The 25,263-nt window shown below is 46.0% G+C and overlaps 1 protein-coding gene and 1 long non-coding RNA gene across 2 annotated transcripts in view; one reads left to right on the top strand and one right to left on the bottom strand.

The window, feature by feature from the left end:
* LOC106848377 (uncharacterized) overlaps positions 1-16,753 on the top strand; it is an 89,082-nt gene extending 72,329 nt beyond the window's left edge. The window contains exon 3 of the long non-coding RNA XR_006520208.2: positions 1,476-16,753. This is a non-coding gene — a long non-coding RNA (uncharacterized lncRNA). The remainder of the gene's footprint in view (positions 1-1,475) is intronic.
* A 3,683-nt stretch (positions 16,754-20,436) lies between these two features.
* S100A11 (S100 calcium binding protein A11) lies at positions 20,437-24,876 on the bottom strand. The gene is made up of 3 exons (XM_014868214.3): positions 24,742-24,876; positions 21,676-21,828; positions 20,437-20,761 (listed from the first exon to the last, which is right to left on the bottom strand). The coding sequence occupies exons 2-3, from the start codon at positions 21,820-21,822 to the stop codon at positions 20,606-20,608; spliced, it is 303 nt and encodes a 100-aa protein (XP_014723700.1). The 5' UTR covers positions 21,823-21,828; positions 24,742-24,876; the 3' UTR covers positions 20,437-20,605.
* Between the last annotated feature and the right edge of the window lie 387 nt (positions 24,877-25,263).

Raw genomic sequence — 25,263 nt, forward strand, 5'->3', positions numbered from 1 at the left:
TCCGCCTTGACATTTAATTGTGGTTTAGGGTTAAATGCAAACTACTAGCAGCTGTTGGTGGAAACGGGCTGAGTCCCAAGTCCTGTGTTTTCCTTTGTTCCCAGGGGAGGTCCTGGGAGGAGTGAGGGATCCCAAAGGAATGAGCAGACTAGGGAATCCTCCAAGTGCCACCATGTGACTAATCTTGGCTCTTGCCAGGAGAACCCAACTCGGCGCATTTTAGCTCTCACTCCTGCCGAGTTCCTGCAATCCTGGTGCTGACTGTTAAGGGGGGCAGTTCTTCACAATCTTCCCGTATGCTTCCCAAGTTCTTCCCAGGCCCCGGGTGACCGTCAAGAGTGGGGAAAAGTCCTGGATCCCTTTAGTCTCAGGGAAGATGCACTGTTTTAGAGTGACAACACCTGAGTTTGTATACTCCTACTTATTTGATTTCATTTGACTCATAAACCTTTAGGAATGCTTAGTGTATGTGCTGGGCCCTGGGGATTCAGAGATTGAAGACTCAGTCCCTTCCTTCAAAGAGCTTCAAGTCTTGTTTCAAGTCTTGTTGGGAGAAAGATAAGTAAACAATTCAAATCCAGCGTGAATGGTAGAGGACACTATGGGGCACTATGAGACCATGGAGAAGGGGCCTGCAAGTCCCCTGGGAGTGGTCACAGAACAATTCCTGGAGGAGGTGACATTCGATAGGCAACATTTGATTGTTTTAAAAATAACAATCACATCGTGACTTTTAAATCTGATTGTAAAAAAGCTTACATTCTTATTGTAGAAGCTTTGGAAAATATAGCATTGTATAAAAAAGAAAATACAATTATTTGTAAACCCATGAACCAAAGATAAACACTTTTATGTCTTTCCTTCTAAGTCTTTTCATGCATATATAACATATATTTACATAATTTGGGGATTTGGGGAAAAAGTGTTATTTTGAAAATTGAACCTGGAGGGCATTCTCCAATTTGATCCCTAAAGAGAATTCAGGAAAAATGAGTTGAGACAGTGGATCTGGATCCAGGCTGTCTCTCTCACCTTTCACCAAACATAAAATTGGTCCACTAAAAAAGTAAGGCACCAAAGGAGAAGTTCCAGCTGCAGTGCGATAGGAAGGAAGTACTCAGAAGCCTTCTCTACCCCCAAGGGGTATATCCATTTCTCCTTGGAGTTGTCAGGCATCAGCCAGAATTGGCAAACAATAGCCACAGTGACAACTGCTATTAAATCCATTGGTGGGCCGGGTGGTAGTTATTTAGTGAAAGGGCTAGGAAGTGCTCAAAATTGTTAAAAATAAGTAAATTCATTCTTTTTGCTTTTGATGCAAGACTCCTAAGTTGTGATCACACTGATTGTAAAGTTACGTACAGTATTCTATCTTTGTCCTGTAATACTTTTATCTTTACTATTTTCTATCATTAGTAGCAAGAACGAGTGTTCATTCATTTATTCATTATTATTATTATTTTTTCATTCAACAGGTAACTATTCAGCTACACTGTGGCTTCTCTACTCCCTTCTCCAGCTTGCCGGCCAGACTCTGAGGCTTCTGAGGCCCTAGTGGCTGCAGCTCCACAAGATGGAAGGGACCTAGGTTTCTGAAACACTGTGCTAAGTGCTGTGGATACAGTGGTGAAATTGTCAGCAGGATGGACACTATCCCTGCCCTCTTGTGGCTTTTTACAACTCTATGTACTGGTAGGTCAATAAAGCTCTAAGGACCTGCCGTGCCAATAATCTCTCTTTAGGAGAAGTGGTCCCAGGCAATTCTTTCTCTGGAAAGTAGCTATGCCTTGTAAACCACAAGCATATGGTAGAGCCAGCTCTGTTTCCCTAGTGACAACTGATTGGACTCGGGACCAGCGCCTGAGCCAGAGCTGACCAGCAAGGAGGTTGAGGTGGCAGGGCGTGAAGAGGAGTTGTATAGAGAGGAGCAGACTGAATGACCATCAAAGGAATGGGAACAGAGGCCTGAGCCAGTATGGTCCCTGGACTGAACAGGAGGCAATGTTCAAGATCGCCCCTAGGCCTGTGACATGTTCAGTGTACAAAAGGCTGGGAGCAGGAGGCATTGTTTTACTAATGAGGCACTATTGGGTATTTTCCCACTTCTCCACGTGGAAACAAAACCTGTTACCCAATGGTTCTCAACTGTTTTGGATTTGTGACTGTAGCAAAGAGGGTGGGTTGTTCATCAGAAACGTGTGTTCTTCCTGTCATAGTTTAGAGGTGTTGCTGAGAAGTGGTTGCTGAGCCAGGGGTTATGTTCCTGGCACCTCTTGTCCCTAGATAGGACTGTCACTGGTCACCAACAGAATGGAAATGGAAGTGATGTGTCACTTGCAGGCCAGTGTGGTTAAGAGGTGACTTTTCTGCATTCTTTCTTTCCATCTGCTGGACTCTGAGGCTCTAGAAGTGGAAGGGCCACAGTTGGAAGGAGCCTGGGTCCCTGAATCACCAAGTGGAGGAAAACCACCAGCTTACCGGCAACACCTGCATTGGACTAGTTATGTGGGTGAGAAAGAACCCCAGAATTTGGGGGTTAATTTGTTACAGCATAACTCTAATGAATAGAATGGCATTCTTTTGAGTGCTAGTATTTTTGGCAGCACATTCAAAAGGACTGAGTTGGAGGCTGGCCCAGTGGCATAATGGTTAAGTTCACATGCTCTGCTTCAGTGGCCCAGGGTTCACCGATTTGGATCCTGGGAGTGGGCCTACACACCCCTCATCAAGCCATGTGGTGGTAGCATCTCACATAGAAGAACGAGATAGACTTACAGCTAGGATGTACAACTATGTACTGGGGCTTTGGGGAGAGAAAGAAAAGAGGAAGATTGGCAACAGGTGTTAGCTCAGGGGCAATCTTCCAAAGGAAAAAAAAAAGGACTGAGTTGCATGTATAGTAATTTTACTGTTAGACTGACCACGCTTCAGCATCATGTCACTGTTTGAGTAGAAGGATTTACTCCTCTGATCACTGTCTCTTAGATACAGTTCTCTCAGTTCCTGGCAGATGCATACAGCTTCTTTGTTTCTTGATGTGTATTGAGTTGTGCCCTGCACCACACAGAAACTATGTGCAGCCTGGCTCAACATTCTGTCTGCCCAGACACGGTGTGAATTATAGTTGTAGCAAAAGGAAACTCTATCCATCAATTATGGAGCCCCACTAAGAGTCACAGTAGTCCTCGTGGCACTTCTGTTGAGAACTACTGATTTACAGCTGCCTGGTCAATTATTTTTGCTGGTGATCCAAAAAACAAAACGAAACAACCACCCCCCAGGTGTGGATATACTAGTACATCCCAAATAGGGCAATATATGTTATTAAACATTACCCATATGTTTTGAACATTTAGGTTGTTACCAGTTTTTTCACTGTCATAAATAATAATTATGTATGAAAGGACTACATTTCAATAAACATCTTTGCCCACATGTTTATTTTCTTAGGATACAATCCACTCAGGGGCTGTCTTTTTTTGTTGGTTTGTTTATGTGAATCTTAAGGGACAAGTAGGAATTAGCCACTTTCTGTGGGGGCAGACAGGAGAGAAAGCAAGTGTGAGATCATGGAATTGTGAGGTAGTGCGTCTCTTCCAGGCATTGCCCCCCAGTTCTGCATGGGGGTGTGCGAAGTCCCTTGGGGCCTTGGATGGGGATGAGTCTGGAGTCGTGGTGCCTTTCCTGGGGCACCTGAGATAATCTGCTAAGGAGTTTGGAGCTCCTTTCTGAAGGTAACAAGGAGTGACTGGAGAACGTTGAAGGGGAGGTGAGTGACTCTCCCACTTACCAGCTGGGTGGCTCTGGGCTGTCTCACCGCTGAACCTGAGTCTCCTTATTGGTAAAACCGGGGTAGACACCTGTCTTCTGGGGCGATGGCATAGAATGAACCGCCTAATGACCGTGAAGGCATCTGGCTGGGCCCCAGCAGGCAGCACGTTCTGGATAGCAGGTCCAGCCTCTGTGTGATCCCTCACTCTGCAGAGCAGAAGCTTTACCAAGGCCAAGTAGGGCTGTTCCTGGCCCGAGGCCTCTGGTGTGTGATTTGTGGGTGAATGCCTTTGAGCAGGCTTCCCTCTGGGGCACTGGGACAGCTCTTCCGAGGCTGCGCTTGCTGTGCTCTTATCTCTTGGAGCAGCAGAAGCTAAGGGCCTGTAGCCCCTGCTCCCCACTTTTTTTTAAAACACAGAACTCTTAGCTTGGGGTTGGAAACCACCTGCTTTCTTCTGCAAATTCTAATGATTAAACTCTATCAAATACTTACTGAGCGCCTACTATCACCTGGCACATTCTGGGTACTGGGGAGAAGTCAATGACCAAGATGGACAAATTTCTGCTGTCTGGGGCCTTACATTCTAGTGGGATAGACAAAGAAAATACAAGTAAAGGGGAAAACAAAACTAAATGAAAAAATTTTGGTAAATTGTAATGAGTGCCATGGTGGGAAAATCAAGGGTCTGAGACAGAGAAGAATTGACGGGAATCTATTTTAGGTAGAAAGTCAGGGAAGGCCACACTGAAGGGATGACAATTAAACCTCGACTTAGAGGAAGAAGAGGAACTAGCGTTGCAAATAAAGGAAGGACTGGGAGGAAGCTCTCCTGTTGGAAGGAAAGCACGTGCAGAGGCTGGAGGTGGGAGTGGCCTGGTCTGAGAGGGGAATTGAAAAACCACCAGTGTGGTGGTGAAAAACCACACAGCATGGTGAGCCCGGGGGGAGGGTGGCGAGATGTGGAGAGAGAGTACGGCTGCAGTGGGTAAGAGGGCAGGCTTGGGGGTGAATCATATTTTCTCTGCCACCCGTTAGCTGTGTGATCTTGGACATGTCACCTAACCTTCCAAACCTCAGTTTTCTCATCTGGGAAATGGACCTGATAGTAGTAGCTGCCTCATAGGGATGTTGTGAATATAGATGAGAAAATGCGTGTAAATACTCAGCAGAGTGCCTGGCACATAGTACGTGTCCCACTCCTGTTAACTATCGTTGTTATAAATAAGTGGAGGAGGGGTGGAGCCAGACAGGCCTGTGTTGACTCCTGGCTCTGCTGCCTGACTGCTTTGTGCCGTAGGCAGGTAAATGTGCCTTCTGTTTCCTCATCCGTAAAACAGGTTTCAAATTCCAGTCCTGGGGAGTAGGTTATTGGCGGGGGGGGGGTTATGTGAAATGACTTACATGCAGCCATCCTGAAGGTAAGAGCCTACCCCTCAAGGTCTTTAAATTATTTTAAAATACTTTCCTGAATATGTCCAGCCTCTTAATAAACTCTCAAAAAAGAGACAAACGAAATTGTAATGAAAATCAGCCTTAAGTTTGTGGATCTGCTCATCTTGTGGGTTGGGTGACTGACCAAGAGAAACTGGAAATTTTAGCCCCTCTCTTCCATTTTCTAGTCACAAGGGACCCTGACTTCCCAGGTCTCTTCCAAGGAGGAAGAAAATAAGACTGTGTACCTTGAGTTAAGTCATGAGGCCAGAACAGAACACCGGTTGTGAACCCCAAGAATGCTTGGTGTGGGGGGAGAACTCTGCAAGACAGGACCTGCTCATCAGAGACTGCAGTCTGCCCATCTCACAGGCAGTTGCCTTTTCTTTGTTGAAACTTGAGAGCAGGTGTGATCTAGGCAGAAATTCCGGGTGCTGTATGAAAGGGAAAGTTATTTAAGTCGCGGATGGTCTGTGTTCATTGATGATACGGCACTGTGGCTGGGGAAGGCTCAGACCTGCAGAAATGTGACTCCTCCGGCCCCTGGTGACTCAAACCCCTTGTGAAAAGCTGGCTGCTTGCTATGAACTGATACCTCAACAGTGTTAGCCAGCAGCTACCTCTGGGGTTTCCAGGCTGGAAGCTGGAGGAAGCTGCTGTGAGGCGCTCTGGGAAATATTTAAGATCCGTGATTTGTCCTGGGAGAGGGTGTGTCCTTGCTTCCTAGCTAATGCTGTGGGACCCCCTGGTGGCTGCAGAGTGAGTGGCTCTGCAGTGGCGTTTGCTTTCTCCTGAATGGCCCTGGCAGAATAAGGAGCAGGAAATCTTGTCTAGAAACCTAAGGATTGAATATGGGGCTGGGAGGTTTACTCAGCTGGCTTGAGATGGGGGCTGCGATGTCGGCGGGCACCTTGCTGCATTCACTCGTGCCTTTGGTGGCATTTCTCAGGGCTTGAGCAGTGGGAACAGCCATGCTGTGTGTACAAGATGCCAAAAAAAAAAAAATGGATGAAAATAGAGGTGTTAGGTTGAACTAGTGTTTGGTGCCATATGGATCAAAACCTCCATTAGGGCATGGAATTTAACGAGTTTTATTGGTTGGCTTTTATGTGAATTCATTCTTTTTTTTTTTTTAAAGATTTTATTTTTTCCTTTTTCTCCCCAAAGCCCCTCAGCACATAGTTGTATATTCTTCATTGTTGGTCTTTATAGTTGTGGCATGCGGGACACTCGCTCAGCGTGATTGGATGAGCAGTGCCATATCTGTGCCCAGGATTCGAACCAACGAAACACTGGGCCGCCTGCAGCAGAGTACGCGAACTTACCCACTCGGCCACGGGGCTGGCCCCTTTTATGTGAATTCATTCTAACACTTTTGAGTACAGATATGCTGAAAGCCAAAGTGCCTGGTTACTGGAGGATGTACTTGCTGGTAATCAGTGGGAGCATCTTTGGGGTCTATATTGGTCATATCATGTAAAACTGAAAATGCACTCTAAGTCTCGCTTATTAAAAATTAACATAATAATTTTATAGTCTACAAAGTTCTGTCTCATACACTACACTATCTTATTTGTTCTGTATAATTCTCCAAAGAAGTGTTTTAGATTGATTAGTGTTATGATCATAGTGATAATTTTTTGTGGCTCACCTATATTATTTTTAAGTCTTACAAAAGCCCTGTAAGATAGATGCTAAGTTTTCAGATGAGGAAAGGGAGCTCAGAGAGGTTAAATAACTTTCCTAAGGGCACATGTATAGCCCTGTCCGAACCCAGAGAGTCTAGTCTCAAAGCCTCCCTCTTGCCACCACCTCCCTCTGCCTTTCTTTGGGTAGAGCAAACGGACGGCTGCTCAGGAACATAACCAAATCTAGGCAGGAACATGGGGAATGTTCACGGAGAGCTCAGCTATGAGGTAGTGTGTGTGGCTGATGTTGCACAGGTGTAAACAGTATGACCAGTAGCAATTCAGAACAGCAGGCTTCCTTCTGGCTTGGACCCTTAGGAATAACTGCATGGGAGATATGAAGTGAGCCGTGAAGGTTGGGTCAAATTTGATAAGCATCGATAGGGTGTGTGGAACAGCTGCTGAGAGGAGGACAATCCGGGGGGTGGAGCAACACAAATAAAATTGCAGAGGGCGAATGTGCAGGACACATTTAGAGAAACAGCATGTTCAGCTAGAAAAAAGGTTTGAATGAGGGAGAAGGGCTAAATTACTGATGCTTTTGAATTCCAGGCGGAAAATTTATTTATTTATTTATTTTTAAAGATTTTTTTATTTTTTCCCTTTTTCTCTCCAAAGCCCCCCAGTACCTAGTTGTATATTCTTTGTTGTGGGTCCTTCTAGTTGTGGCATGTGGGACACTGCCTCAGCGTGGTTTGGTGAGCAGTGCCATGTCCGCGCCTAGGATTTGAACCAACGAAAACACTGGGCCGCCTGCAGCGGAGCGCAGGAGCTTAACCACTCGGCCATGGGCCAGCCCTCAGGTGGAAAATTTAAATTGTAGACACAGCCGAACCACAGAAGGCAGAACCACCAACCACTGGAGGTGGGAGAGAATGGGGGCCAGGAGATGACAGAGGCGAGGCTGGTGATGATGCAGGCCTGAGCTGGAATGGTGGTGGTGAGAGTAGACAGGAAGGTAAAGATTTGAGAGAAATCTGCAGGAAGGTTCCTCAGGGCTGCCACCGCTGAGCTGCAGGGCATGAGGGAGAGGAAGGAGCACAACCACCTGGAATTTTCCAGCCCGGGCACCTGGAGCACTGTGGTACCTGCCAAATCCACGGAGGAGACACTGATTCGGGAAGGGAGGTGCTAAACAAACTGTTGGTGGGATTTGGAGGTGGAAATGACCTGCTTTGTGATTTGTCTTAAATTGTTTATCCACTCCTGGCACGGTGACCTGCAAGGGAGAGTGCGTAGACACTGGCTCTCCCAGTTGTCACTTTACGGGGAACTGCTTCCATGGGCAATGCCCTGTGGTGCTCTGCATACACTTCATGGACAGGCTGGGATCTTGGCAGGATGCTTGGCTCCAGCATGGTTTTTCCCAGCCAGGCTCAGTCACCTAGTGATGAGAGCATCAGACTTGGATTTAGAAAGCTGGGTGCAGCTGCTGGACTGGATGCGTCGGGGAATGCGTGGATGAAGGTGACACATTCCTTGTGCTTGAGGAATTCACACTCCAGGCACGGAGACAGGCTGTAATGGAAGGCAGTGAAGGGGGGCCAGAGGTAGATGTAGTGGCTGATTATAGAACCAGATACCCTCAGGGTTCTGATTAGATGTCATTTCCGTCATGGTACCACCCTGAACAGCCCAGACTGGGGTTGGGTGTTGGTCCTCGGGCTTACCTTAGCACCTCACCTGTATAATAGGGTATAGACGTTGCCTGTGCACTTGTTTGTCTCCCTCAAAGCCTGTAGGTTCCTTGGGGACAGAGATTGCTCTTGGTGTGTTGCATATTCTGAGGGTACAGCGGATGTTGGCAGGAAGTGGAAATTGCTGAGAAGAGTGGTCCTGACTTGGAGAGGCACGCCCCAGCCTTAAGAATCCTACTGGGGCATCTGAGGTGGGAGGATGGATTGATGGAAATGCCTCTCTAGCCCATCTAAGCCTGAGCATGCTCGGTTGCTCTTTTTAGAAAACATGACTTAAATTCTATTACCTATTCTAAAATAAATGAGTTAAAGTCTTCCATGTTTTAAAAGACATTCAAAATTCTCAGCTTAATCTGTTCTTAAAAGTTAGCAGAAGATGCATTGGCTATGTGTGTTGTAAAGGTCTGTTAGTGACAGAAATCTTCCTGTTATGAGCTGCCTGTCAACTTGACCCAACACGTGATAATATATGTATTTCTTCATGTTAGTATTTAATGGTGGCAACTGTGGTGAAGTAGAAAAAGGATTAGATAATTGGGGTTTGAATTCAGGTTCTCTCATGCATTAGCTTTGGGACCTAGGGCAAGTTAACTAGCCTCTCTGAATCTGTTTCTTCATCTTCAAAATGAGGATAATAATGTCCAGTATTTGGGGAACCCATTATATTTTACAAATCAATTTTGTCTATTCATTTGATGGTACGTACTGAGTACCATGTTTATGCCTGACACTTTCTAGATGCTGTGGATACAGAAATAAAGACATAGTCTTTGCCTTCAAGGACCCCAGTCCAGCAGGGCAGGCAGACAAATAAAACAACATGTAAAGGTGGAAAATATGGTGGCTGAAGTGCCTCTGGTTGTTGCTGGAGTGCAGAGCAGAGAGCAGAGATGGGAAGTGAGGGGAGACTTCCCGGAGGGGGAGCCACTTGAGGCTAACCTGAGGGTGAGTATAAGTTAGCCAGGTGAGGAAAGTGGGGAACCAAGGAGTAAGGGAGAGGCATCCGGAGAACTAGAGATGACTTGAGAGCTTTGGTGGTTACGTGGGGGTGTGTTTGGAGGTTGCAGGAGATCAGGGCATAGAACCCACAAAGGACCGGATCGCAAAGAGCCTCCAGTGCTGAGTGAGGAAATTTGAACTTTATTTCGAATACTGTGAGGAACATTGAAAATTTAACACTTACATAAGTTTTTCTGATTATAAAAATAATCCATATCCATTGATAGAAAATGGAAAATACAGAAACAAAGAAAAAAAGGAGTATAGCCATTGTTCTTATTGTGGTGAATATACTTGGGGAAGGTATATGTGTGCGTGTTCTAGATCCTGGCTACTTACAGTGTGGCCGTGGACCAGCGGCAGCGTTGTCACTTGGGATCACCTGTTAGAAATGCAGAATCTCGGGGTCCAGCCTCACCCAAGGAATCAGAGTCTGCAGCTGAAGTGGAACAAAGATGCATGACAGCGTGTTGTGAAGTGCTTCCCCGGTAGTGAGGAGTTCAGAGGGGAGGGAGAGCCATAGATCAGAGCGGGTAGGGAGGCTTCTTGGAAGATGTGAGACGTGAGATAAGTTCTGTAGAATATGTGGGCTTAGGCCACATGTGGGGAGAGAAACGACAAATGGTTTAGTGGCTAAGATAGGGTATTGGAATGTATTAGTCAGGGTTCTCCAGAGAAACAGAACTAAGACGATATATAGATATATATAGAGAGAGGAGGAAATTTGTTCTAGGAATTGGCTTATGCAGTGTGGGGGCCAAGAAGTCCCACCATCTGCTGTCTGCCTGCTGGAGACCCAGGAAAGCCAGTGGTGTAATTCAGGCCAAGTCTGAAGGCCTAAGAATTGGAGGTGGGGATGGGGACCCCGAGAGGTGGTGGATGATGGTGTAAATCCCCATCTGAGTCCAAAAGTCCGAGAGCCAGCAGCACTGATGTCCCAGGGAAAGACAAAGTGGATGTTTCAGCTCCAACAGAGAGAGGGCGAATTCAGCCTTCCTCTGGCTTTTTGTTCTCTTAGGGTCCTCCACAGAATGGATGATGCCCACCCACAGTGAGGAGGACCGTTTGCTTTACTCAGTCCACCAATTCAAATGCTAATCTCTTCCAGAAATATCCTCACAGACATACCCAGAAATAATGTTTTACCAAATATCTAGGCATCCCTTTGCCCAGTCAAGTTGACCCATAAAATTAACCATCACCTGGAGTCAGGCAGACTTGGCCTTGCCTCTTCCTTATTTGCTGTGAGACCTGGGAAAAGTTCTCAGTCTCTCTGTGCCTCCTCTCTAAAATTGCTATCAATAATTGAGCTTATATTATAGGATTGTTAAGAAGAATAAAATAGATAATACATGTAAAGCTCTGAGTATATGGTACATAGTAGGTACTCAATAAATTATTAGTTATTACCATTATTACTATTAAAGCCAATAGTAAAGCCAATTCAACAACATGTTGAATTGAATTCCATGTGAAGGAAGAAATAGTAAAGGTGCAGAGGTGGTGGAAGGCCCTGCAAGCAGGCTGCAGAGCTTATACTTGTTAAGAATGTGGAAATGTAGGTCAGCGTGGAATGCTAGTTGAAGCATGACTGGTTAGACTTTCACCAGTGCGAGAGGCTATAGGGACGTAAGAGAGAAGGTCAAAGAGTGAATTTGGGTATGACCACTGTTAAGGCACAGGGGGAAGAGTTGGTGAAGGAAAACAAAGAAGGATGAGAGGTTGCTAAAGGAAGACGGGATCCTTGAAAAAAAGGTCTTGTTCAAGACATATACCAGATGAGCCAGGAACATCTCATACCAGAAAGCAAGGAAGTTATCAGAGATTACTGGGGTCCTGTCAAAAGGACTTAGGACCCGACTCAGAGGAGCTCCCACTTGCCAGACATGGCACAATAGGAGTGTCAATAAGGAAAATAACGGAAACACATCAAATATGCTTAAATCCATTATTAACTCAAAACAGCAAAACGATCTCAATCACTTTCAAAGGAAGCTAGGGAACTGACTGTTATGTTGAAAACTGGTAACTAAAGGGAAAGAAAGTATCAAGTATTTACCCTGCTCTTCCTATATAACCTGTTCTTAAGGATAACCAAATGGTTGATGAGGAGAAGTTTCTTTTTATAAAAGCATCATAACTAAAAATGAAGAAAATAGCATAAAATTATTTTGATTTTGCAACTCCCGGTGAGATAATGCATCTGGCTAATGAGCATCAATGACACCACAAAAGGAGAAACAAGCCGATGTTACATGTGTCCTGATGAAAGCACACAACATCAGCTCTCAAGTATTCTTACCAAAAAACTTGCACCTGAGTCTGATCAAGCTTGAGATCTGACTCTAGTTTTCTGAAAATGTAGGGGAAGAGGAGCATGTTAAATATTAACACAGGAATATAATCAGCAAAAGCCAGACAATGGGCAATCCAACAAGACAAATGAATCTGTTTCTTTTTCGATAAATAAATAATATAGTAAGGATCGTTTGACCCTGGGAAAAGCAATTACAGCCGTGGGGAGAGAAAGCAGCCTGACTGTAAGGGGCTGACGAGGTTTAGTAGTGAGGAAATGAAGACAGGGTGAGCCAGCATTTATGAAGCAACCTCTGCTGTCTAGTTGATATTAATTTATGCCTTCTCCGACTCTCACATTTAGTTTTCTTCCTCTACCAGAGTTAACCTCTTTATGGACTGGATTTACGATGGTCCTGAGGGCTTGTCTTGGTCTTGCATTCCTACCAGAAGCCCTGGTGACTCTGCAGCTCATGTTTCATGATAATGTTGACACTGGGTCATCGTGAGGATAAAATATGACTCTGGGAACAGAAACATTTCTGTCTGCCTTGTTGTGTTCTCAGCCTGAGAGAGGTGGGGCCAGGGTCCGGGATTACCGTTGTTTCTCTCTGCCCTCGCTGCCTGTTCTCACAGGGTGCTTGAATCACTCAGAACCCAGTTCCCAGCCAGTGCAGACTTGCCTTTCCCTCCCAGAGTCATCTTGACTGCGGTCATCCAGGAATGCTTTCGATGGTGACTGGGGGAGAGTAAGGAGATTAGGGAGAGCAGAGAACAAAGCATGAATTATCGCAGGTGCTGCACAGGTGTGGCCCTCTCCGTCTCTCTGCCCGAATTCCCAACACATCTCTCTCCAGGTCTGCAGACAGTACAGTAGGGTCATTGTGAGGTGGGCGGGTGCCGTGAGTCACCGAGGTCTCCCTGAAGTGCAGGGGGTGGGGAGAGATCCTCTCGCCATCACTGGAGCTGGGCCAGGAATTGTTGCTGGAACGCCCAGCTTCGTGATCCTTTATATATTTGCGTAACTATATATTTCATTTATAGAACCTCTATTTGCTTCTTCTTCATGTACTCCTGTTCGTATTTTATGTATCCTATTTCTTGCTTTATTTATTTGAAGATCTTAAACATACTCGTGTTAGTCTGTTCCAGATCTGGCACCGTGTCTGTGTGTGTCTGTCTATCTCATGATTTGGGCGCAAAGTCTCTTATCTGTTACGTGTCCTGAGGGTCCCTCATGTGCAGTGTAATGTTTGTCTCTGAGCCCATTTTAGCAGGATTTATCTTCTGTGGAAATCCTCCAAAGGACCAGAAGTGTCTCCATAAGTGGTTTGCATTTGCCTAGGGTTTTATGGTGCTTACTGCTCTGGAGCACTTTTTCGATAATTTCTCAGCCTGGGGATTTGGTGCCAGGTAGCAGTGTGGTTTGGAGCCCCATGCCTCAGGAAGCACAGGTGTGGTGCTCTGATTTCTCTCAGGTGACTTTGTCCATCTCTTGTCCCCGCCGCCTGGGGCTCATTCTAAGTTCTGTGTGGGGTGGAGGGCTGAGTTTTCTAGTCTTCATCACTGACGGGGCAGCTCTTTAGGAAGTGTCTCCTTTAGCTAAGAGCTCAGTTCCTGTTCTCCACTGCAGCCCAGGGTCACATGGCCTCAAATGTGGTGTACTGTTACAGCTAGGAGTTCCCTTTCTGCATTTAGCATCTAGATATTTCTCTTTGCGACTTTTGAATTGACCAAGTATTTAAGCTTTTTTGGGGGGTGAGGGGGCTGGCTTTCAATTTTATCCAGCATTGTTTGCAGTAGGAAAGGGGCATGCTGTGTGTGCCCCATCCTCAATTTGACAAAAGTCCCAGCATCAGGGCCCAAATCTTTATCAAAACGGATGGACCTTTGCCTCATTTTTTTCTGATTTTGTTCATTAAAAAGAATTCTAGTGGCCAGCCTGGCGGCATGGTTAAATTCACATGCTCTGCTCTGGTGGCCCGGGGTTCGCCAGTTCGGATCCCAGGCTCTGACCTACACACCACTTATCAAGCCTTGCTGTAGCAGGTGTCCCACATATGAAATAGAGGAAGAATTTCATGTTGTGTATATTTAACTACAATACAAAGAGAAAAACATTTCAATAAATTAAGAATATATACTACAAAAAACCTACCTGCATTAGTGTTGGCACTTTATTCTATGCTTCTCTCTGTGGCAGGAGTAACTGTGTGGTAGGGAAATACTGATCTCCCCTTTCTGTAATATGCTGGATATTCTCTTTGCCCCTCCAGATCCGCTTTCTATGCTTCTCTGCCCTGCTCAGCCTTCCTGTTGAGTTGGCCCATGGGAGGCACTTGCAGGAGAGCAGAAGGTGGGAAGAGAGAGAAATTGGTATTTATTACCCTGGCTCCCTCCTGCCTCCTGTGGTCTGACCGTGGCTGCATTTTGCTACCCAAGGGACAGCATCTGTGAGGCATTGCCTGTGGCTCTTGCTGGCTTCCAGTGACTGCTCCCTTGCCTTGCCCAGTCAGGCCTGGCGGTGATAACAGCTTCCTAATTTTGCTAGTCCCCGATGCTTTGCTATCCCTTGTTGTTTCTCTGATCTCTGCCCACACCTTTGTAATAGCCTCCTCATTGAACTTCCTTCAGTGACCTTGTTGAGTGTGCATGTGTTTCCTGTGGGGACCCTGACTGATACACACAGTGTCCCAAGTCTAATTTTACAGCATTGTCTGTTTTTTCAGACCTACTATATGCTGGGCGCCACATTAAGTATTAGTGCTACAAAGATGCATTTAACTAGGTCCCTGTTCTTAAGTTCAAAGTCAAGTGGGGGAAGACAATTAAAAACCCCATTACAATACAGAGTGGTAAGTGCTGTGATAGAGGTAAGAACAGAGTGCTGAGGAAGCGTAGAGTAGAAGCATTACACCAGTGCTGGGTGGGGGTGGGGGGAGGGAAGGCTCCCTCGGGGAGATGACACTTGTGCTGCTCCATAGGATGAGCAGGAAGAGGTGGAAAGGAGCAAAGGGCTTCCAGGGCAGCAGAGATTTTGAAGGCACAGAGGCACAACACTTAGCTCGCAGTTCAGGAGTGTTTGGCAAGGCTAGAGAGAAGTGATTGTGGTGAGAGCAGGAAATGAAGCTGGAGAGGCGGGCAGGGACTGGAGCACGGAGGCTCTGCAGTGCTCCAAGACAGGTACAGCTTCCATCCTGCGTGTTAGGAGGGACCAATGCCCAGTTTCAACTGTGGGAGTGACGCCATCAAGTTTGCTTTCAAAGACTCTTTGGTCACAGGTGGAGAAAGGAGTGAAAGAGGTCAAACTGGGGACAGGGAGAAGAGTCAGAGAATTTATTGCAAAGCAGTAGAGGCCATCTTTTCTGAAGGGTAAGGGACCAGTAGTTGGCTGGTTAATAAGTTTATTAAAATAAACTTATTTATTTTATAAAATAAAAAAAAAGTTTAAATAGGTATTCACAAAAATGATAATATTTTAAGTATTTAACATAAAACATGTACGCTTACCAATATTTTCCTATGCTACCTTTCTCGCGTAAATCACATTCATAATGATTGTCTTTTCCTTTTTTGTTAAGTGGAGAATTTAAAGGTGCTTGTGAGGCAATCCAAGTGAAAGATGCTTGTACGTTTTTATGAGTTTTTCCTGATGTGTTCATGGTTGTTTCAGCGACAGTACACCAACTACAGTGCTCTTCAGTAAATTGCCTTCATCAAGACTTTGAAAAAAATTCAATTCGACTTTCGTAAAGGCAACAACTATCTTTCTGTACCTATATTTTATTGGTTTATGGATTATTTAATTAAATTGCAGGTTACAGGAACAAGTACAACTGATATAAATGGGTTGGGGAGCAACCACTAATACACTGTTAGTGAACACGTGATTCCACTGATGGAGGCTGCTAGAGATTTTTCCATAGTCTTGGAAATTTGTAGTTCTGTGGCCATTGATCAGCAGTTTTTTAATAGAGGGAAATGGGGGGATGGTTAAGTGGGTCAGTTAAAAGAGATTCTGAAATAAAGCAATGAGGGTAGATAGGAGGGGATGAGTATGCAAGAGGTAAAACCCAAGAAATGATGACTGGATGTAGTCATGAGAAAAAAAAGGCTGGGATTGCTGCGAGCCATGCTACCGACGGCTATACAGCCGTCTGACAGGGTCCAGGCTGAGAAGGGCCGAGGGGCGCAGGGACGCTCCTCGGTGAAGAATGGCCGGCCGACACCCCTGATATTTTCTGAAATGTATGCGTGCTTTCTATCAAGGTTATGACTATACTTGTTTCTGCTTTTTATTCTTAAAGATATACAGTTTAGCTTAGCTTTTCAGCCCTTTACCTTACTAGCAAAATGATATTTTCTCTGGGCAGTGTGCTCAAGGGACAATTAGCCCTACCTGCTAAAAGACAAAGGAATGCTTTCACCTCCTAAGGGGTGCGGGAATGTAAAGATGTTTAACTACCTGCTGAGAACGCAAGTAGCCCTGGGGATAAGATACCCTGGAGTTGCCTTTTGTTCCCATTAACCATCTACACTAATGGCGTAAATGATTGAGGGAGGCAGGAGTGGCTCCCCCAGGATGTAAACAGATGGAACGCTGTCCTGTCCGGAGGTCTGGACCTTCTCTCTTTGATTTAACTTTACCATGAATTACAACAGATGTCAAGGTACCTATCTCTTTTAGCTTAGAGACAACAAACAATAGTTAATTGCGGAGAAGACAATCATTAACCTTATGGAATGCTAATAAATATTCTTGTGCTCGTTTTTTACTTCCTTATCTCTCTGAGAATATTTGTAGAGCTATTTCTGTACTAATCCTGAAAAATATAAAAACGACACTTGTGCACAGTAAAAACGGACTTGATTACACCAAACCAAGTCTCACGTCTCTTCCTTCACTGCGCTGACTCCATCCCTCCCTCAGGAACCTGGACTCAGCCGGAGCAGGACTCCGGCATGGGATTATCCCCAGGTTCCTGGTTTGGACAGTTGGGTGGATGGTGGTGCAATTCACTGAAATTGAGAGTGAAACAAGAAGATCAGCTTCTGAGAGAAAGATGGAGAGTCTGGTTTAAAACATGTTGTATTTAAGGTATATGTTCTTATGTGTATTTGCTCCTTGATTTTGCAGCATTCATTCCCCACACCTGATCCACTCTCCCCAACTCTTGGTTCTCATCATTTGGGTAGGAGTCCACCCAGTTCTAAGAGTCAGGGACACAACGGAGGCCTGCCTGCGTTAATTAGTGCACTGCATACCTTTGGGCCCAGTGATTGGCTAGGGGTGGTCACATGATCTAAACTGGTCCAAACAGTGGGAACCTCAGTACTTTTGTTGAGAATTCTGGGACAAAGGCAGTTGTTTACCCGCTCCCAGTGGATTCTCATGTGAGAGGTTGTAGCCCTAGAAATGCTGATAACCATCTCCAGACTACAGGGAGGGGACCAGAGAATGGAGCCAACATGGAAGAAGCAGAGCTAAGGAATTTAGAGAAAGACACCAGCTCCTGGAGCTGTGCTAAAGCTGTCCCTTGACTGTTCCGTTACATGAGTCAGTAAATTCCTGCCTTGCTTATAACAATTTAAATGGAATTTTCTATCACCTTCAACAAGAAGAATTCTAGCTGTGGGACATCCAGGTAGAGATGTTAGGTTAAATAGATGAGTTGAGAATTCTAGAGAGAGATTTGGGCTGGGGATATAGAAATGTAAGTCATTAGCATGTAGATCAAAGCCCTAAGTTTGGAGAGGGTTACCCAGAGAAAATGCATGGTGTACAGCCAGCCAGTTAGTGTAAGTGCTGTGAAGGGGGAGGGATGGGTTATGATAGCACATGGGAAGGATGCCTCATCCCCACTAAGGGGTTTAACAAGGATTCCTGGAGAGAAAACCATCTAGGCTGAGATGGGAAGGGTAAGTGGGAATGTACATGTGGATTGGTGGTGGGGGTGGGAGAGTGCTCCAGGCAGAGCTCAGGCCGGGAGGTGAGAGAAGCCCAGTGCGCTGAGAGAACTAAACAAGCTGAGTAGGGCTGGAATTCAGAGCATGCATGTGTGAGGGCAAGGGCAGAGAGGGGGAGTCAGATGAGGCAGTAAGCAAAGTGAGGGTGCATTGTGCCTGGCCTTACAATGCCAAAGAGCATTGGGGAGCCCATGGAAGGGCTTTTAGCTGGAAAGCTACCAGATCAGAGGCTTCAGGAAAGAGAAAGGACTGGAGAGGGGCAACGCCAGAGGAGCGGGGCCGGTTAGGAAGCTGCTGAAGCATTCAGATGAGAGGTGGTGGTGGCTTGGGTCCGGGGAAGGCTGAGGATGGATTCAAGGGATATTTGGGTGGTGAATCAGATGAACTTGGGGATTTGAATGGATGTGAGGAGTGAGAGAAAAGGAGTCAAAGCTGACTTCCATGTTTCCGGGCGGGGCAACTAGATGGATGGAGGTGCCATTTCCTGAGATGTAGAACAGTGGAGGAGGAACAGGCTGCGGGGTTGGAAGTGGTAAGTCCAGTTTGGGACATGACGAACCTGAGAATGCAAGCTTCTTGAGGACCAGAATCTTCTTTGCCTTATTCATTCACCTATGCCTGATACACAGAACAGTGTCTTACACATTATAAGTAAATATTTGTTCAATACATGAATACATGAAAGATACTTGTATTTTTTTTCTTTTTTTGAGGAAGGCTTTTCCTTTTTTTTTTTTTTCTGCTTTATCTCCCCAAATCCCCCTGGTACATAGTTGTATATCTTAGTTGCAGGTCCTTCTAGTTGTGGTTGCCTATATTTTTTTATGTGGAAAAGTTGAGGAGGCAGCTTTGAAGCTCAGGAGCGAGAACTGGGTTGAGGAGACAGATGGGAGTGGTCACTGGCCTCTAGTAGTAAATAAAGACACAGGAGTGGATGAGATCCACCGGGAGAGTATGAGGAATGAGGAGCCTTTGCGGACTGGAAGAGCATCAGCTTTGCAGGGTAGTGATTGATGTGGATCACGAGCCCTGCCTGCTCAACTGTGCTTTTCTGTCCCTCTGTCGGCTCTGCTGCCTCCTCCCCTACCTCTTTAGGATCTTATTCCTTCTCCTTTGCTGAGTCCTCTTCCTCTTGCTGCCCCCTCTCCCCAGTGGAGGGCACACCCTCAGGCCCTCCTCTCTCTCTCTGCTTCTCAAGCTAGGTCTTCTCTCCAGACTTCAATTGCAGATGCCCACTGGGCATTGCCAACTGGACCTCCTAATGGCACCTGAAATACAACACACCCTCACTGAGCTCATCACCTCCTCCCCAAACCAGTGCCTCCTCCTGATGTCTCCCTCTCTCCATCACTCACCTTGCATATAGGAGGCACTGCATAGAGTTGGTGATTTGAATCTTGAATTAGAAACTTGGTACTGATTAGATCTTACTTCTGATCAAAACTTGAGGGGGCCAAGCAAGAAAAGATTTTCCGGCTGGTTCCCTGAGCCTGGTGTCTTAAAGCCAGGGCCAGTGATTTCTTGGTAGAATAGCAAATGGGCCAGTAACCTTAGGGTGCCTGATGTCCTGATGTGCTTCCATCTCTTCCCTGGCTCAATGTTCTTTGGGATAATAACAGTTTTTAATAATTTTTAATTTTTATATAAGGTACACTTACCAAAGGATTAATATGGAGACTCTCACTGACCACAGATTCTACTCCCCCCGCCACCCCATGTTGCTGATGAATTAAGGAACTCATCCAAGAGCTAGCTTAACTCTACTTGAAAAATCTGGGAACTTGCTAGTTTAAGGTCCTGGCCTTCATTCTAGAATGTTAGAGCCAAAAACAAACAAAAAATGGCCCCAGTAGTGGTTTGATTTCATTCTGTAAATTTATGAAGGAAGAACTGTGATCCCGGAATCAGAGGTTCTCTGGAAACAATCGCTTTTCCTGTGTTGCTTAGGAATGAGTGCTCACTGCTAAAACATGCTCCTTTCTCTAACCTGTTGTCTTTACCCCTGGGTCAGCCTTCAGATCCTTTCTAGGCTCTTTCCCTCTTGCTTTATCAGAGAGCTTAGAAAATTAAAACTAATGTTGATACTAGTCCACAGCCAAACATGAAGACCTTGATAATACTAGCTTCCTTTCTATTCCTTCAACTTTCCACTCCTCACCTCAGGACCTTTGCCCCTGCTGTTCCTTCTCCTGAAATGCCCTCTTCAGTCTTTCCAAATGTTTGCTCCTTATCCTTCAGATCTCAGCACAAATGTCAGCTTTTCAGAACAGTGACCTTGCGTAGTCCCTGTCTGTAACATGCCACCTCATAATCTTTCATTCATAGGATCTATCACACTCTCATAGTCCTTTGTTTGTTTGTTTATTCATTCATTGTGTCCCCCCCACTAGACAGTAAGCTCAGGGAAGGCGGGACCTTGTCTGTCTTGCTGAATGTGTCCTCAGAGCCTGTGACGGTCATGATTGTGTATACACCCAAGATGCATTTTTAGTATACTATGCAGCTTCTGGTAACTACTTCTATCAATCTAATCTACATTCGTCCCACTCTTCTCCCTCCTTTGCACAGATTTACTGACTCTCCAGTGTGTGTTTTAAAAAACAATATTGTTTTATTAATAGTAGCAGGAGTGGCCAGCATGGGGTGGTGGGTGCCCTGGGCTCAGGGTATGTGTGGGCTGTGAAGAGTAGATGATGGTTGGGAGGCTAGAAGGAAAGGAAGTGGGTTTGGAGACCAGGCCCAAGGGCTTCTAAGATTTACTTCTGGGAATGAGCAGACTTGAGAAAGGACTCATGGCAAGCTATGGCCAGGCCCCCAATAAGGTTAAGAAATTCTTGGAAATCTAGCTGCCCATCAGCGTTGAGGTCCAGTTTCTTCATCATGCGGTCAAGGACACCAGGGTCCTTCTGGTTCTGCAAAGATAATAGTAACAATGATAATGTTAATAGTACCTTTATATTATGCTTTCTAAGATGCTTTCAAATATGTTGCCACATTTTATTCTCACAAGAGTATGAGGTTCAGGGTAGGGGTTATTAATATTCCTGGTTTCTAGACATAGAAACAGACTCAAAGACGTGAGATGACTTGCCTAAGGGGAAGACCTGGGCCTTGAACCCAGGTTTTCTGGCTCCTAGTCAGGGTTCTTTTTGTGACAATCGGGGGTTATTCAATTTTGTAAAAACAGTGGAATACTTTTTTCAAGTGCTATGTGCAACTCCGATATACAAGCTATATAAAAGTGGAGAGATTTAAGGTGGAAAAAGGATGCAGGCCCTGTCTAATCAGCCTCACCCTCCCCATCCAAGCCCCCAACACACACACATTTATAGCCACTGCTTCCGTATGGCTGTTTAATTAATTTAGAAAGTCAGTCCTTTAGATGCACACGTGGCTAGTGGCTACCATATCGGATAGTGCAGATAGAGAACATTATTCCCATCACTGCAGAAAGTTCTATTGGACAGGGCTGCCCTAGAGGCTTTGGGGTAGAGGAATAAAATTAGAAAATTCTTCTATTATGCCATTTACCATTTCATATGCCCCTTCCCTAAATGAAAAAAAAAATCATTGTTCTCTATGACATGTAGTTTGATAACTTTGATCTTTAAAACACACCTTATTCAAAGAAAAGGCCTTTCATTAATGATTCAGAGCTTACTCTGAGGAGTAGGGGCTCAGCCTAGGCTATGTGGACCACCGTCTTGGAGTTGATGAAAAAGAGGCAGGAGTGTAGGGGTCAGCTGCTGGTCCTTCATTCCTAGCCATCTGCCAGGGTCTTGTTTCACACCATGGGTAGTCTGTGAATGGGGGCCAGGACCAGTACCTTTGTGAAGGCAGCCAGTTCTCTGTTCATGAAGGTTAGGAACTCGGTCTTGGAGAGTTTGCTGCTGTTCCCGTCCTTGCCAGCATATCTCTGGAAAACAGCAATCAGAGACTCGATGCACCGCTCAGTCTCTGTAGGGCTGGACATTTTTGCCTTTGGAAAAAAAAATTCAGGGCTCAGACAAGGGCAAGATATCAAGGGCTGAAAAAACTGCTGTTTTTAGAATGTGTGGGTAAATATAATTATACATCCACAAATCCATGTGCACACCAAGCATTGTCTATAGATTAAAACGTGTCCTATTTTCTAAGAGTATAGCGGCTTCTGTGATGAATGAAATGGCAGTTCTTTTTAAAGCAATACTGAATTCCTGGGACTCATGCATTTTCTAGAAGAAAACTAAAAGCATAGTTATTATTGTGTATGAGGTGGGAGACCTGAGGCTTTTTGGATATTCAAAAGCAGCTTTCATATTTGAAAGTTAGGGATCATTAATTTTACATGTGAGGAAACTGAGGCATGAGAAGGGAATTGACGTGGCAGAGCCACCCCTAGAATCTCGGCCTCGAGGTCCTTTTCTGGAGTCCTTAGCTTTTGCTCTTTCTACTTCCAAATGTCACTAATTCCCCAGGAATGGCTGGCGGAATTTTTCCGGTCACTTCAAACCAGGAAGGTTGCCATGGGGCTCTCAGGTTGCTGCTCACACAGCTCCCAGGGCATCTACCGAGCTGAACCACGACTGTGGTTGCACCAGGAGGAGCAGGAGATCCAAATCCTGTGCTGGGCTCTGCTTCCCTTACAACAGAATTCTTCAAGGAAATGCGGTGCTAGTGTCTACCGGTCTGTTCAGCAGGCCCCAGAAGCGAGGAATTGTTGGACGCCCCCTGGTGGATAAGAGCAGCAACTGCAGTCTTTCTGGAGAATTTGCAGGGCCACACCCTTCCTCTGAAACTTTATCTCCGGGCATTAGCAACGATCTATGTTTGGATAACGACATTGCAATTTAGCATTTAGCCTTTAATTTGTTCTTGGGATGAACTTCCTGGAGCCCAGAGCTGGACGGAGGCTTTCCTGGCCCCATAATTTACGTGCTAAGGATTGATCTGAGCCCTGTTATTGACCTGAGCCCTTAGCTGCATAGCTGCTGGTCTCCTTCCTGCACCCCTTGCAGGAACTTTCCGTCTCTCCAGGTGCTTTACCAGGCTAGCCAAGGTGCCTGCTGCCCGTTGCATCTTGGAGTATCTATAAAGCCTCTTCCGGAGGTGGATCCTAAAGAACTCTTCCGGAGGTGAATTCTTTCCCAACAGTCACATTTTTGGAATTTCTTTTTGTCAAAGAGAATTTTTTCTTAAGGAAAGAAAAGTGTTGGTAGGTCCAGGGTTTGGGGGAGAAACAAAATGCCGTGGCCTAGAAACAGATGTGTTTGCACAACAGCTTTTCTTATCAGGACTAAAATCTCACTGTCTTACTAATGTCAGAAGAGAGAAAGAAAGTTGGCTGGGAGGGCGAGCCAGATAGGGTAGAAAGTTCCAGACTAAAGAGCAAGGGCTTTGTAACCTCTTTCTAGACCTACCGAAGTTTCCTCTGCCCCCTTTCCTTGCGGAATTCAGATTGGTTTGATGTTCCAGTTTCAAAGTGGATTTCTGCTTTACTTTTTTTTCCTCCTTGACTGTAATTTAGACTATTTCTTTCTCTTGAAAACTGTTGCTATCAGCCACATGGAGAGAATTAAAACCTCTGCATTTCTCCCCAGAGGTAATTTTCCAGAGCAAAAGAAAGGAACACAATTATCAAAGTACTTAAGTGGAATTGCAAAATTTGTAGAGCTGGAGGGGACTGTGGAGATGGTTCTGGAAGAGGGAGGCCCAGAGATGGGAGAGCTTTGCCCAAGGAGGAGCAGTGGCTGAAGGAGAGGAGAACCAGATCTCCTGTCCCCAGGCCAAGGTGTGGATGCAGACTGACACACTAGAGCGGGGGTTGGAAACATGTTTTGTAAAGGGCCAGATGGTAAATATTTTAGGCCACTGGGGTCCATCTGGTCTGCATCACTCTGCTTTTGTAGCAGGACGGCAACCACACAGACAACTCAGAAATGAATGGGCGTGGCCGTTTGCCAATAAAACTTCATTTATGAACGCTGAAGTTTGATTTTCATACACTTTTCACGTGTCCCAAAGTATTGTTCTTCCTTTGATTTTCTTTCAACAGTTTAAAAGTGTAAAATCCGTTGGCAGCTTGTGGGCAGAACAGAAACTTCACTTGGGCCGCGGGCGGAAGTTTGCCGACTCCCTTCACTCAAGAGAGGCCAAGGAGGAGGCAGATTTCGGAGGCGGCTTAATGGAAAAGATAGGAAGATAATTCAGAGCGGGAATGGCAGGAGCTGAGAGGAGAGAAACAGGTGAGGCAGTGAGGGCCCGAAAAGATGGCGGGAGAAAAGGAAAAGGGATAGAGGGGGCTTAGCTGGAACCGGGCTCCTCCCACATTCTTGGCTGCGGTTCCGCTGGCTGGGACGGCTCGAGTTTCAGTCTCTGTGTCTTGGCCCTTTGCCAGTAGTTTACTGAAACTGATTTTCCCTAGGGCTCTGACGACCAAGTTCTGAAATGTGCCCTTTCTGGTCTATAGAAGTAACTAGTGCTGCCTCACAGAATTCCACCTCCCCACCCCCCAGTCTTTCCATGTCTCCCAGGCTTCCAGGGCACCAGTGGCGAGGGGCTGCCGGCAAGAGCAGGACCCCTCCGTGCGCCCTTCCCGGGGAGCCAGGGAGCAAGTAGGAGCGGCCTCCACCCGACGGGACTCCGCTGGGCACTTCCTCGGCCCCAGCCCCAGACCTTATCTTTGCAAGGAAAACAAAAGAACCTCCCGTGGCCACCCCCAGGCTGTTATTACAGATATAATTTTAGGGCTTCTTCCTTCCATCCTCTCTTCCCTAATTCCCTCCTACAAATTTCTTTTTCCTGCTGTTTCCTGCCACGTCCGCATATAAATCAAAGATCAAGCCTGGTGGAAAGTGTGCTGTTGCTTTTTGCTTTTCATTTAAGAGGAAGACGAATAAAAAGTCGGACTTACCGCTTCGGAGTGGAACGAGGCACCGAAGCTGTGACCGGGGAGCGGCGAGGCGAGCTCTGGGCTGGAGGCCAGGCTCCGGGTCCCCGCCTGTCCCCGCCCCGCCCCGCCCCGTGTGGCCCCCGCCTGACTCACGCCGCCCCCTCCTCCGCCCGCCCGCCCGCCCGCCCGCCTCTCCCGCGCAGATCCGGACTTGCCAGCCGTTCGCCTTTGTCAAACACGCAGCTGCACCTTAAAACTCCCATAAAACCCATTGTCCTCTCCGAACCTTAAAGGTATCTCCTTGTCCTGTGAAGTTGGAAGATTTTCCACTTTTTTTAATTAAAAGTTTTGCAAGCTATTCTTGAAGTGATGTCGGTGGCTCTGTTCCATGGACGAGCTCATTCTGCTCGCTCAAGTTAGAGAGGCAGGAAGTTCCCTTTTAAAAACGTGCACCATGGGCTGTGGGCCATAACGGCAGAGTACAAGTTCCCGAGAAGCCAGGGCTGTCTATTCCTTCACGCTGAGGATAGTTAGACAGCGGTG

The sequence above is a fragment of the Equus asinus genome, chromosome 25 (assembly GCF_041296235.1).
Source record: "Equus asinus isolate D_3611 breed Donkey chromosome 25, EquAss-T2T_v2, whole genome shotgun sequence".
Taxonomy (NCBI): Eukaryota; Metazoa; Chordata; class Mammalia; order Perissodactyla; family Equidae; genus Equus; species Equus asinus.

Excerpts from the sequence above, each read along its gene's own strand:
- S100A11 (XM_014868214.3), bottom strand. The coding sequence starts at position 21,822 with ATGTCCAGCCCTACAGAGACTGAGCGGTGCATCGAGTCTCTGATTGCT. Across the intron at positions 20,762-21,675 it reads AACTGGCTGCCTTCACAAAG|AACCAGAAGGACCCTGGTGT; the intron begins GTACTGGTCCTG and ends TTATCTTTGCAG.